Source organism: Petaurus breviceps, unplaced genomic scaffold (assembly GCF_028583685.1).
Source record: "Petaurus breviceps papuanus isolate PSGF00001 unplaced genomic scaffold, PetGlider_PUasm1.0 188, whole genome shotgun sequence".
NCBI lineage: Eukaryota > Metazoa > Chordata > Mammalia > Diprotodontia > Petauridae > Petaurus > Petaurus breviceps.
In genome coordinates, this window is record NW_027185804.1 from 10759464 (window position 1) to 10774818 (window position 15355).

The following is a 15355-nucleotide window of genomic DNA, read 5'->3' on the forward strand; positions in this document are numbered from 1 at the left end:
CAGCCATATCGTTGCTGTTTATGAATCAAGAAGACTTAAATATAGAGAAATATTATAATGACGCCGGTGAGAACTCTGCTGGCCATATGGGTCTTTCTGGTGCCCGGTAGAATTAAATATTCATAGAAAGTGCCCCCAAGGCAGCAGCACCAGTAGCAAGTTAAACATTTAATGAGAAAATGTTAGCAATTGGAAAGAAGAAAGCTCAGTACTTGAGTAATACAAGAATCCCATGTTAGTTCTTTGCATATTTTGCTATGACACCATCAGAGACAGTATGTTTATTCTTAGTTATCTTCCTGTCCAGAAACATTTCTCCCTCTGATTTGCCTTGATACCTGAAAGACTGACTATTTGCCCTTTCTTTGGCTCCAAGAAGTGAAGGTCCCTACTAAGGTGGGTCTATAGAGGTATAGAATGACTTTTCTGGGAAAGTCAGAGTTGAGTTAGGGTCCCATGTTGGGTCAGTGGTCAACCTATCAACAGTCTGAGGGCTCCAGGTCCCAAAGACGGCTTGCCTAAAGCGGCCTTCATCTTATTTATAGTTTTGCTTTATATTCTTATGCTTTTTCCATAGTTCATAACACATCTACAGAAAAGGGCCTTTGTTTCATAGGACTGTAGAACCTTTGAACTGGAAGGCATCTCCATTTTTTCTTTTTTTTTTTTTCTTGGAGGGGGGAAGGTAGGACAATTGGGGTTAAGTGACTTGCCCAAGGTCACACAGCTAGTTTTTTTGTGTTAAGTGTCTGAGGTTGGATTTGAACTCAGGTCCTCCTGACTCCAAGGTCGATGGTTTATTCACTATGCCACCTAGCTGCCCTGGATCTCCATTTGATATAAAGACCCTCTCTACAATATCCCCACTGAGTGGCCATCCTATATAGATAGACCTTATATTCAATTTAACAAATTTGACTAATATTTATTAAGTACCCCGTTGGTGTAAAGCACTGGATGATACACTCAAAATACAAAGGTGAAAACCAGACAGCTGCTTCTCAAGGAGGCTACAACATGCATACCAATTAGTACCGTGCAAGAGAAATTAAGAAAGGAGAGAGTATTACCAACTATTGTGAAAGAGGAATAAGGGAAGATTTCATGGAGGAAGTGGCACCAAGACTGGTCCTTGAAGGAAGTCAAAGGTTCTGAGACATGGAGATGACCAGGAAATGTGTTTCAGACATGGCGGCAGGAGAGAGAGTGATAGGTAAAAGAAGCATTAAAGGCTTGAGTAGAAGCTTGGAACAGCCACTGAGAGGAGTGGGATAGAACATGAGTCAGAAATTTGCAAGTCAAATACAGATTTGCAGCGCAGGAGCCACAGACTTGTACAGTGGAATAAGCCCTGGCTTTGGAATCAGAAGACCCGTCAAATCCCTGACATTTACCACCTTTGTGTCCTTGGGCAAATCACTTAACCTCCCTGGATCTTAATTTCCTCATCTAAAATGTGTAACACTAATTGATTCTTCTCATATTCCCTGACTTGGGAAAGCAACAGGTGTACTGAGGTGTACACCTCAGTCCCCAACATCCCTCCTTTAGCCATCAGTGAACACCATGTGTAATGTAATGCCAAGGAAAGGCAACTTCCCAAGGTTCAAAATACCAGCATAGGTGCACTCCATTTTACTCAGTGACCAACCAAGAACAGAGAAGGTCAAAACATGACATCATTCAAAATACAGCATTTACTAAGGGTGATTAAATAATCTCCAAGTACTACCCCACCCCAGGACCTTACATTCATTCAATCAATTACAAAGTCCCTGTTCTAAATACTACTCCACCCCTAGGCTGTACCTTCATTTAGTCCACCACAAAGCCCCTCTTCTCAAATGGAGATTAGTTTCCAATATAAGTAAAGTACATTCATTTGTTCAATCATAGAACACAAAAAGGTCAAAAGTTCCCTACCCCTGGATCACAATTGAATCTACGCCAGAGTTACATCAAGTTTAAGCACAGCACTTAATACCCAAATGGAGGTCTTTTCTTCATCTAGACAGGAGGCAAGTTCTCAGCAATCTTAGTTCCTGGGGAGACAAGGCTTAGCAAGGCCACAAGATACATTGCCAGTCTCTTCATTAATTCATCCTCTGTCTGCAGAACAGTCCTAGAACCCCTGAAAACATTAGCAAAACCCTCTCCCAGGATTTCTGTAAACATACAACAAGAAAATCCTTCTTCAGGGCTTCTGAACCAACAGAAAGGTTCCCAGACCCCTGCAACAACAGCACTGCCCTTCATCAGTGGACAGTATTCACTCTCTGCCTGCAGGACAGTCTCAGGAGCTCTTAACCAAAAGCCAGGTTCCAGGACTTCTTCAACAACAGGACTGTCTTTCACCAGTGGACAAATCTGGCAAAACAACATCAAAACAGACAGACAAAGTAGCAGCAAAACAGCCATGTCTCCTCAGTCCTTGGCAGCTCCGGGGGCAGGTCTCAAAAGTCCAGGGCAATTCAAAGTGTCCCTCAGCAATCCTCTCAGTTTCTCTCTCTGCCTCCACGAGGGTGCTGCTTCCAAAAAGTTCTTCTGTCTCTCTCTTGTCTCTCCAAATCTATGTCACCAGCTCCTCCCAGTTCAGGACTCTCTTTTCACATCAACAAGTCCATCCCCCAGGTGGGATTAACAAGCTCTGGGTTTTAACACAATCAATTTGAAAACCAAGCCAATACAGGGGGATCTTTATATTCCATTACTGTCACACCATGCCACCCCGTGTTAGAGAAATCAAGCAAACCATGGATGAGCTCCCTAACAAAATACAAAACTAACAGGAAGGCAGATGGAAGGAACAACTTAGATTGGGAGGATGTGAACAGTAGGAAAAGGGTTCAGGGGAGTCAAGAGTGTAGGACAATATACAGTTGAACTGGTCAGGTAGGATACCTGGAAGGAAGACCAGGAAGAGGAAAGGGAGGGCAGGGCAGGAAAGATGGATAGGGAGAACAGGGAAGAATCGATATTCTGGAGGTCATAATATGGATGAAGAATAAGTTTAGGAGTCAAGTTACATTGTATCTGACTGTGCTTGATCAGACCAACATTAGCTCAGAATTTCTTTTTTTTGCTTTTTGGAGGGGTAGGAAGGGCAGTTGGGGTTAAGTGACTTGCCCAAGGTCACATGGCTAGTAAGTGTGTCAAGTGTCTGAGGCCTTATTTGAACTCAGGTCCTCCTGACTCCCTCTACTCAGTGTGCCACCAAGCTCAGAATGTTCTACCACAGGTCGGGCACAAATACTCCATGTGATGCAAGGTGTGACTATTCCTATGAATGGTTGAACCGTTGTGAAATTGTAGAGCGTAGAAACCGAGGAAGTTGATGAACTAAAAGTCTAACATTTAAGGATGGGTATGTATGTGTGTAAATGTGTGTATGTATGTGCTTACGTATATGTCATGCCATAGATATGTCTTCAGGTATGAGAGCAAAGTTTATATTGGAGAGACTGAGTCAGGGACTGAACTCCTTGAGAAAGGATCTAATAAGGATCTAAAACATGACAAAGAGAGACAGTTGCTGGATGCTGGTGACTAAAAGAGTGTGGAAGGAATAGCGGAGACTGATGTGTAGACCAATTCCTCTTGCTCTGGGAACACAAGAAGAAGCAAGTAGTGTTGAAGAAGGTGGCCGGTGATATAGTGTCTTCTAGAGACAGTCAGGTTTCCGTGAGAACAAGAAATCTAGAATATGTGAGAAAAGAAGAGTTTAAGGAGAAAAGGGAGGGTTTTTTTAAAAGATCTAATTCTAGAAGGCACAGGTTAAAGGGGTAGCAAAGGGGGAAAGAGAATGGGGAATGGTAAAACTGACTGGGATAGGGACAAGAGTAGAAGAATATGAAGGAGATGATGACTTTTGCCCCGGAAGAGATACTGTGCTAGAATAGCAGCTCCGATAACATTAATAAGCATTGCTGTAGCCGATTAGTGGTTTCCTGCTGAATGTCTATCTGAAGAGTAGCTCTGGAAGGTCCCAATTGACACCTTAGAAATGGCATTTAAGCAAATGAATGCTTTCTGTGAGAATCATCCATTTAACCACTATATGGTTAAATAATATGGGTGATTTTGCTGCATTTCTGAAACCATCCAAGCTCCCCCAGGTATTTCTAATAATTGGTGGTGAGCAGGAAAATTCTGTCTGCTAACTCTAAGCACCCTGTTTTCCATGCTGTACCCAGAGGGCTGGGGTTATACCCCAGCAATGGCATTATCTTCTCAAGGCTCTCTGGCTGTGGTGTCTGATCAAACATTCCCTAGTGTGCTAGTATGAGCTTTCTTTTTGAAAAGTAAACTTTAGAGAGATTTCATCAAAAATGTAATTAGGATTTCTTAAAATAAAGAACAGTTAGAACACCTGAGCATGAAGAATAGCACATTTTCAAATCACATTTGAAATAAATGAATGTGTCTTCAGTGGTGAGAAAACGCTTTCCTTAAGCAGTGCTCATCAGTAAGAGAATTACTCGTCTCCTTGGGTACTTGATAAAAATAGAATAAAGAACCAGCATTTTTTGAAGGGCGTATTTCTAGGCAGATTTTCATTTACTTGATTTTTCTTAGAAAAAGTTGCTCTCAAATATGATCTTTCTAATTTTCACCATAATCTGCCTTCCTCCCATGTAAAAAATTATAACTATTTATAATTCCCTTCATTATCTCTGCTTTTTTCACCTCCTACAATTAATATGGATAGCATAATGAATCATAATGAAATAAAGTTGTTTTATATTTTCAAAGAGAGGCTTGTAGCTTCCTGCAGTGTATTGCCTATGATTTATCTCTTTGGTCATATACCCTGTGGTTATGAAATGGGATTGTTATTTTTATTTTCAGTTCATGGATCTTCCCTCTCCTTGGTTTCCAGCACATCATCCATTTATTCCACAGTAAGTATTAATAAACTTAGAATTACTTTAATAGTTTGGACTTATATATTCTAATCAATTTAGCAGGTTTTTGTTTGCTTATCTTTTTGATCTAGAACTAGGATTTCATGGGTTTAAGGAAGTTCTAGGGAAAAACGTCCCTCTACCAATGTCGATCTGATAGTGCCCAAGGTCACACAGCCAGGATGTGTGGGACTTGAACTCAGGTTTTCCCAGTCCCAAAGCTAGCTCTTTATCCATTACACTGTACTGCATCTCTTTGTCATTTATGTCTTGAAAACAAAATCATGAATATCCCCTGGTAAACAACTCTTCAAGATCAACACAACAAGCCTGCAACCTCAATTTCTCATCAGGGTCAACATGTTCTCATAGACTAGGTTAAGAACTCATACCCTAGAGTTTTTAATGTAGCAAGAGAATGAGACATAAAGTTAGAATACAGTTAACATGCATAGGAAATTAGCAGGCGATTGTCCATAGAGAGCAGGGAGTGGTGACCAGGTAATAATCTTGTACAGTATGGGCACCTGAACAGCTTATCTAATGCCTTATTTTTTCCTATCAGACCATGGGCTCATGGCAGCCATAACTATTAATGAAGCAAGCATGATCACTAAATTAGAATTGAATCCAAAGAGTAAGAAGACCTAGGTTCTAATGCTGGTTCTACCTCTACACAATGGCCTTAGGCAGGTAGCACAGGATGACCTCTTAAGATATGGTCTTGGGGCGACTAGGTGGCTCAGTGAATAGAGCACCGGCCCCAGAGTCAGGAGGACCTGAGTTCAAATACAACCTCAGACACTTAACACTTACTAGCTGTGTGACCTTGGGCAAGTCACTTAACCCCAATTGCCCTGCCTTCCCCCCTCAAAAAAAAAAAGATATGGTCTTGATGGCCAACAATGACATTGACTTGTAGTTGGAAATATTTAGAACTTGAGCTAGCCCTGTTCAGGTAATTGTGGTACACTCCAATCCCATGTCCACCTACTCTAAACCATTTTAATTTTTTTTACAGCCAGAAGAAAAGTGCCAGTCAGAGGTAAGAAGCAGTTCCTTGACTTTATATCCCTTTTAAACCTGAATATTTTATATCCTTCTGGATCTGAGAATCTGGTCCTCAAATAAGTAATCCTCTAAAATGCGATGTTTAGATTCGAAAGCTACGGAGGGAGTTGGATGCATCCCAGGAGAAGGTTTCAGCCTTGACTACTCAGCTGACTGCTAATGTAAGTACTAAGAGGTGGATGCTTGCAAATGTTGCTCATTATTCTGACTCGTAAAGATTGAGGTTTTGCTGTCAACTTAGCAACTCAAAGTCAAAACTCAAGATTGACTTTTTTAAAAAAGTTGTCCTTTGTTAATAATAGGCCTGATGAAATATTCAGATGGATTCATATCCCTGTCCGTTGATGTGGATATTTCTTCCACATGAATAAGTGAATTATCCTATGGAACATTTGTCCATGTTCTATACATTTGCCCCAGGGGTTGTTCCTGCCTCCTCTTCCCCCTCCCCCAAAGTGCTGATGGCCTTTCCCACTTTCTCTTGGGGTCCAGAAGATATTTGATTAGATAAAATAATAACTGACATGTATATGCTACTTCTAGTTTTACTAAGTGCTTCATCTCAGAAATCCTATGAAGTAGGAAATAGAGATAGTATTCCATTTTTATAGATGAGGAAACTGGAGGGCAGAGACGATGTAGGGACTTCCCCTTGATAGTGGTTAGCAGAATCAGGATATGAACCCAGACCTTTTGATTCCAGAATTACACTATAGCAGTCTCATTAAGCTATTCTATTGACTGCCATTCTATTGACCAAAAGTCTATAATAATAATAATAATAATAATAATAACCAGCACTCATATAACACTTTGAGGTTAGGAAAGCACTTTACATATGCATTATATCATTAGATCCTCACAACAAGCCTTTGAGCAAAGTGCCATTATGATTACAGATGAGGGACCTAACGTACACAGGGCTAAAGTGACTTGCCTAGAGTCACATGGCTAGTAAGTGTCTGAGGCCAGATTTGAACTCAGGTCCTCCTGATTCCAAGTCCCACGTGTTGTAGGACCTCTCTGTCTTTGTACAACAAAGAATTTCCTATATATGAAAGTTTATACTAATAGTTATAATATAAATTTTCTTTCTAGCATAAAGCTCATTCTCTGTGTCTCCATTAAAGTCCTATTCTGATGTTTCAATATGGGATCAAGGTGAATTTTATTTCTCAGTAGCTATTCAAGTGGTATTCAATCCTGGCAAGTCTTATCAAGATAGAAGGGCTTTTAATTATGGTCCTAGCCGCAAATTCTGTGTCTCTCATCCCAAAAGAACCATAGCTAGTTCAGAGAGGTTCAGCTAAAGGAGGCCGGCCACCAAGTGATGAGTTTATTTTTTGTCCATAGCCACCCATAGGGGTCTGGCTAAGGGAAAAAGAGAGCTGTCATTTACATCACAGGAAGGGATACCCACAGTGATGAGGTCACAAGTCCTTCAAGGAGAGAAGTATTCAAATACACTGAATATGAAAACATGAGAAACAGCATGGTACAGTCAGAAGACCTCCATTCTGATCCCGTCTCTGACCCTTACCATCTTTGTGATCTTGGACCAAGACCCTTGACTATTCATGGCCTCAGTAGTCTCATTTTTAAAATGAGTGAACTGAGGATCAGCTAAGTGGTGCAGTGAACAGATCACTGGACCTGGAGGCAGGAGGACCTGAGTTTAAATCTGACCTCAGACACTTGACACATTTACTAGCTGTGGGACCTTGGACAAGTCACTTAACCTCAATTGCCTTGCCTACCCCCCTCCAAAAAAATGAATGAACTAGTTGGCCTCTGGGGTCCCATCTAGCTCAAGATCTATCATCTATAGGATGATATAAATAAATATCTAAATACTAAAATAAGAATTCCTTAAATATTAGACATGATTTTTTTTTCAAAAAATCATCTTAAATATTTTTTATACCTCTAATTATGGGGGATGGTCCAGTTTTAATATCACCTTTCCAATTCAGACCTACTTTCTACTGGCTAAAAATGCAAATATATGGAGGTCTCCCTTAATATCTCCACTGTCAACCTTGGGGTTAGTATGAAATAGCTTCTTCCTTTCTAACTGTGGAGTCTGATACTTGGAACCCAGAACAAAGAAACAAGATCAGTGAAATACTTATTAATACTATTATATGCCAGGCACTTTATGAGATACAGAGATAAAAATACAATAAATGGAACAGTTCTAACCAACAAGAAGCTTACATTCTAACAGGGGAGACAAGTATGTCTGCATAGGTATGCATGTATACGTATCTCAGTCTCCACTCCGAGTCTTTTGGAATTGTTACTGATCATTGTGTTAATCAGAGTTCCTAAGTCTTTGACAGCTACTTGTCTTTATAATATTATCTCCTTAATTGTTTCTTGCAGTAAAATAATATTCCATCACATCAACATAATGTAATTTGTTCAGCCATTCTCCAATTAATGGGTATCCCCTCAATTTCTAATTTTTTACCTCCATAAAAAGAGCTGTTATGGAGCATGTTTGTACATATGGTCCTTTTCCCCTTTGATCTCTGGAGTTTAGACCTAGTAGCAGTCTTTTGTCCACAAAAAGCCTTGCTTTCTCTTCCCCATGTTTTCATCAAAAACATGAACATAGACTACTCTCATAAAGATATTAGAGTTAAGAAACAGGACATGTGAGTCAGTAAAGGCTAGTGTCTTCTTGATTACCTTCATTCACTCAACAAGCACTTAATAAAAGCCAACTATGTGACAGTTACTATGATAGGCACAGAGGATACAGTGCCTCCATACTTAAGATGCTAGCATTTTACAGAGGTTTGAGGGAGAGGAATGAATTTAAGCACAGACATTTGGAGATATGTTGAAAATAATTCCCAAATGGGACAGTATTAGAAACTGGAGGTAGTCAGAATAACATAGTCCTCTTTTTGATATTTAAAAACTATTCCCTAGTTCCTTTATTTTTAATTTAATTTTTTCAATTAACAAAAATCTATTTTCTCTACCTTTTATCTCGACTCCTCAAGGAAACAAAAAACAAAAGCCTTGTAACAAGTATAGACAAGCAGAATAAATTCCTGCATTGGCCATGTCCAAAGAACATATGGCTCATTCTTCACTCTAGTCCATCACTCCTCTTTTTAGATGTAGGAAGCATGCTTCATCATTACTCTATGACTGGTTATTATATTGAGCAAAGTTCTAAATCATTTCAAAATTGTTTGTCTTTTCAATGTTGTTATTTTATAAATTGTTCTAGTTCTGCTTACTTTGCTTTGTATCCATCCATAGAAGTTTTCCCAGGTTTCTCTGAAAGCCCCCCTTTTGTCATTTCTAATGGCACAGTTATATTCCATCTCTGTCATATACCATAATGTGCTTAGTCATTCTCCAATTGATAAGCATATACTTGATTTTGAGTTCTTGGCTGCCATAAAAAGATTATGTGTGTGTGTGTGTGTGTGTGTGTGTGTGTGTATCTTATACATACAGATACTCTTGCTTTGATCTCTTTGGGTTAGAGGCGTGGTAATACCATCATTGAGTCAAAGGGTTTGCAAGCTTAGTAACTTTGGTGCATAACTCTAAATTGCCCATAATAACTGGACTGATTTACAAATCCAACAATACTTAAGTGCCTTTAAAATTGTGTTACTTATGGTACATATTCCTTATGTATGTATTTGGACAGGTCCAATCATTCTTCTCAATATAATTTACTTAACTGCCATTTTTACTCCTTCATATCATATACTGAGGTGGTGGTATACAAATGTGGTGGTTTAATTGTCATCAACATTGAGACAAAGTCACTGTCATATCTAATATGTTTTATTTTGAACCTTTTTGTGGTCTTTTAAATTTCAACTATAAATAGTCTAGTGGAGATGTGGCCCAATTATTCTCATGCCAAGCACTGTACTGGCTCATTTTCCTCCTCAATAGCTTTTTCCTCTTTTGTGAGGAAGTATAGCCCACAGTCTAGTGTCATCTTCTTCCATAACTATTTACAAATGATCTTTCACTTTAAATTAGTGTTGCCTTGGCTTCCATGTCTCTACTTGGCAAAGAGATCAAGCATGTCCTAGTTAAGGTGGTTTCTGGCTCTCTTGATCTTTTGATTTGGCAAGCATTGTTCATTTATATTTCTCTGAGGAAAAAATGATAATCAGAGTCAATGTCTTTACTTTTATCCATTTCCCATACTTTAGAGTCAGCAGTTTGTTTAAATAAGACACATTGGAGCCATTACAATTGAATGCAGTTTTTCCCTCCATCTTTCTTCTTCTAATTTGGAATTGATTTTGATCTTTGGTCCAACTAGCTGATGGTCTGATTAGAAACAGCTATTTCTGAAATGGCCCCCACATCAGCTAATGGTTAATTTCTGTCTAACAGGTTATTTAGTCGATTTTGTTTTTGTGATGTAAGCACCAAAACAATGTCTAACCTTTCAATTCTCTTCTTGGAAGAGTATTCATGGCATACAACTCTCGAGTAGACTGTAGATCTTTGATCTTATAACTTCTTTTTTATTATTATTATTTTGTCTAGTCTTTGACTATACAGAGATAAAACTTTTATTAGTGTGCTTTAGAGCATACACAGCTATAGTTTATTTTGTCCTCATTTTTTCCTGTGAAGCTCAGTTAGAAAGGACACTGGGATAAGGTGCTATGTCTATGATCCTTATTCTTATTCTGAAAGTACAATGCCAGTGGATAAAAAGCTGGTCTAGGATCCAGGAAGAACAGGATCCAGGTCCCACATTCTGATATAAGACCCTGGGAAAATCACTTTAATCTCTCTAGGGAGCTTTTCAATAACAACAATAACAATGATAATAGTAGTAAACAAATATTTTTTTAGCAAACAAAAACTTTAAGCTTTAAATAGGTTATTTCATTTCGACCTTACAACACACCTGCAAGGTAAGTACTATCAAAATCCTATTGTAAAAAAAAAAGAGGAAATTGCAACAGGGAGACATTGTGATTTGCCTATAATACCACCACTAGCAAAAATCTAAGAAAGGATTTGAACTTAGTTATTCCTACTTTAAGCACACCACTCTATCCACTGCACAAGTTGCTGCCCACAATTTTAAAAAACATTTTTATTTAAAATTTTGAGTTCCAAATTCTATCCTTCCCTATCTCTCTCCCCTCCCCCTCCCCTGAGACAGTAAGCAAACAACTGTAGGTTATATTTGTGCAATTATGTAAAACATTTCCATATTAGTCATTTTGTACAAGAAGACTCTTTAATTTCTCAATCATAAATTAATATTAAATTTCCAAAATAGTTTTCATTGTCCTCCCCTTTGGCCACCTTCACATTAAAATCAAGACAGTTATGTGGTCTAATAGACTGCAGAACCCAAAATGAGGAAGACGTGAGTACAAATCCTCCCTCAGATACTTAGTACCTGAGTGATCTTAAGAAAGTCATTTAACCTCTCTCTGCCCTAGTTTTCTCACCTGTGAGTGGGGATAATAATAACACCTACCTTCCAGGATTATAGTGAGTGTCAAATGAGAAGAGGCATGTAAAGCACTTTTGTTAAAGTGCTTTATAAATGGTAGTGATGATGATAGAGTTAATATGAAATATTAATATCAACTTAATACTAATATTAAGTATAAAGGTATTTGTTGACTTATTCAGAAGGATCATATCAAGCCTTTCTACCTTTTAATCCTTTACAACAGATCTCAGCTCATAAATTATATTTATCTTCACAGTGATCTTCTTGCATATGCCTGCCATAAGAGCAAGATGACTAAATGTCCTGTGCTTTGGTGTTTTTAGTTACCTTTGGGCACATGATAAAACCAATTCTGCCAACTCCTTTTATTTTCCTCTCCAAGAACCAGTCAGTTGTCTTACGATCTCGGTGACTGACTGTCTCCTAGGCATTCTTTTCTCTTTTCCTCTCTCCCCACCCTGCCAACTCTACAACACTATCAAATCAGCATTAATTCATCCTCACAGGTGCCAGTTAGAGATGTTGAGTCTACTGGTTGACATGTAGACCATAAAGAATTAAACTCAGTCAAGTAGTTGGCCCCTCACCAGCCATTAAATGGTAATAACCTTTGCTTGTCAGTTAACTTAGCTGAATAAATTTATAACCTATTCAACTCCATGAGCCTGTTTGAATCTCATTGTAATACTATGTCTCTCTGAGATTACTTTTCTACTTTCCACAACATTTGAAGTGAGAACCCTCACCATTATTCTAAAAATGTGGTTGTTGGTCACATTTAATCCTGTATTATTTTACAGTAAATATTTAACCATACCAAACACTAGGCATTGGTAACTTATTTGTCTGCCATTTTTCTCACAGACAGATCTGTGTTTATTTTTATAGAACTCACTCTTCAAGGACATGTTATCCCTATGTTTTCATACTATTCATGTTTGTTTTCATTTGGAATGTGAGAATATGGTACTTGGTGAGAAGTCTATTGTGTGTTAGAAGAACAAGAGTGAAATGACTTCACCATCCCATATTTTCCTAACTATTCTTGTCATACAAAAGAAAAATGGTCCTATCATTTAGCAGCAAAATAAGACCCCTCTGTTATGAATTAATTTTCCCTTTTTAATGTAGATTCTTTTTAAACTTAAAAAAGAACACTCATTTCTCAGTGGCATAGTCCTATTAATTTCAATTTTTTTCTTATAAAATTAAAAATGTGGATGAGATGAAGTCAGGGATGGGGAAAGGGATATTATTTAAAGAAACAGTAGCTATGTACCTCAGGGATCTATTATTTCATCAGGTGTGATTATTCACTCTACAAATCTAGATTGCAACCCCTATGTGCTAATATTAATATATAGTGGCTGTAGCCTCCAGAATTCATTAGCTGGTGACCAAATTTCTGATGATAAGCCTCTTCATAATTATGCAGGCTGATCTTTGGATGACAGGTATATTACTATTTCCATAGTTGAAACCTGTCCAGCTTGGCAAATTTTGTTGGACTATTCTATGTTGGCATAGCCTTGGAAAACTCAGAATGACCTCCATACCACAGTGAAAGTATTAGATGAGGTACTCAATGGAGGAGATGAGATCTTTTTTAAAGAAACAGTATTTGTCACTGAAATCCTTTGCTTTCTTTATTCTGAAACACAAGTGTGAATATTATTTTAGAAGTGACATTGCCCTTGTTTCTGTTCCTTCACAGAAGCCTATAATTCTTTTCTCACCATACCGAGGCTTCTATTATAGCTAAATCCTCTAAGATAAAGTTAAACGCATCTCCTTGTTTTAAAGTTTAGAGACATTTTATTTTAAGATATCCAGAGCATCCATTCATAAAGAAATGATCAGGTCTCCTTACATCCCATTTATTGTAACTAGGGTTCCTCTGAAATGGGATCTCTATATTTAAAAAGGTAAATAATTATCCAATAGGAAGCTCGTCGTCAAACATTTCTGCTCACCCAAACAAAACAGCAAAATCCTCTATCCACCCTTGAATCCCTTAAGTCTGGTTTCCATCCTTATCATTTAACCAAAACCACCCTCCCCGAGTTCATCACCCATCTTCGTGCAGCCTTATCCCAAAGTTTCTACTCTATCCTCCTCCTCTACTTCTTCAAGTCTTTCATTGTATAACATGATCAATTACTCTATTTTTTATTGAACTAGTTCAAATTTGAACATTATATCCTGTTAGAATCTTGCTTTTCCAATTGATCCTGTAGTAGATCATTTATCTAATGCCAATCTTCTCTCAGTATAGAAACCTACCAAGACTTTTTCCTGGTTCCTATCTTCTTTACCATGTATATTTACCACTGGAGTTGCTCATCTCTCAGAGACTGTCACTCTCTAATTTCTCTCTTTATGCCTATCCTACCCCTTGCTTCCATATTGTGTACAATCTGTAGGTTAACTGATTAATTGGATTTGTACCACCTCAGTATGACTAAGAAGTCACTCTGTGCTATTCCCTTGATCTTCCTTCACTGCCCAATTATCATCAATTATATCAATATATAGCGTCAACATAGTTACGGGTGAGCATAAGTCCCAACATGAGGCCTTGATATGACAGTAAATAAACTCCTTTACACCTGAAAGTTAGTCCTTTGATCTTCAGCACTGGTTTCATTCCACAAAAGATTACTGTAGGTGTCATCAGCATTAACAAGACCAACAATATTTCCTTTCCCCTTCACTTGACCACCACATGTGCTTTCTCTTGAACACTCTTGACGTCGTATTTAACCAGCTTTAGAACAAGCTGCATATGGTCATGGGGGTGTTTGTGTTTGTATGTGTATGTGCTCCACCCCACATATTTTCCTTCCCTTGGAGAGAATTTAATCCCATTCTGTATCCTTGACCTTCCAGGCTCACCTTGTAGCAGCCTTTGAGCAAAGCCTTGGGAATATGACAATCAGACTTCAGAGTTTGACCATGACGGCCGAACAGAAGGCAAGTATGAGAAAGAATGTTACTTGTTTGTCCTTATAAGGTATTAAGAAGAAAAATCCTGGGGCAGCCAGGTAGCACAGTGAGTAAGAGCACCAGCCCCAGTGTCAGGATGACCTGGGGATCGAATCCTGGCTCAGACACTTAGTACCCACCCAGAAACACCTGGCTGTGCAACCTGGAACAAGTCTTAATCCCAATTGCTTAAAAAAAAAAAGAAGAAAAGTCCTCAGATTGTTTTCTTTAGATCATATTATCATGTTAACTTAAGTGAACTTAATTCCCTGAATTATGGTAAAAATATGTCTGCATGTCAGTCTAGCATTTGCTGAAGAGAAAGTAAGTCTAATCTCATGATAAGGGTCATTCTAGTCCAATGCCACATGCAAATGACCTAGGGACACCAGACCCATATGACCCTGTCCTTTCTTTTTTGTCTGGATGTTTTGTAGACCTTAGAAAACCTCCACTGACCCACTAGAATTAGCCTCCTGCAACACCAGCCTTTCACTAGGCTCTCCTTCCTCTCTAGGCATTTTTCCTGAGCTTAAGTGGCTGTTCCCCGCTGTGCAGTAAGAATTTAGGTTTATAAATGTTTTCCTTTGTTCTTCAGGATTCTGAACTGAATGAGTTAAGAAAAACAATTGAACTTCTAAAGAAACAAAATGCTGCTGCTCAGGCTGCCATTAATGGAGTGATTAACACACCTGAGCTCAACTGCAAAGGTAAAGAAACAGAAACTAATTTTAGCAGAAGCACAATACCCAGAGGATGTCATCACTTGATAACATCTGATGCAACTTCCCTCCGAGAGATCACTGGTGTCTGCATGAGATCAAACTTTTCATAGAATCTCAAAAGTTCATGAAAGATACCATCAGCTTGAAAATACTTAACTTAAAAAAATTATTCAAATTTTCTCTTCCCACTGCTG

The 15355-nt window shown here is 38.4% G+C and overlaps 1 protein-coding gene across 2 annotated transcripts in view; it reads left to right on the forward strand.

Moving 5' to 3' along the window:
* The window catches only part of NAV2 (neuron navigator 2), a 464415-nt gene that overhangs the window by 403124 nt on the left and 45936 nt on the right, over nucleotides 1-15355 (forward strand). For both annotated transcript variants that reach the window (XM_069091282.1, XM_069091283.1), the window contains 5 exons: nucleotides 4849-4901; nucleotides 5926-5949; nucleotides 6062-6136; nucleotides 14341-14424; nucleotides 15035-15146. In XM_069091282.1, coding sequence (XP_068947383.1) covers nucleotides 4849-4901; nucleotides 5926-5949; nucleotides 6062-6136; nucleotides 14341-14424; nucleotides 15035-15146 — 348 coding nt within the window. The remainder of the gene's footprint in view (nucleotides 1-4848; nucleotides 4902-5925; nucleotides 5950-6061; nucleotides 6137-14340; nucleotides 14425-15034; nucleotides 15147-15355) is intronic.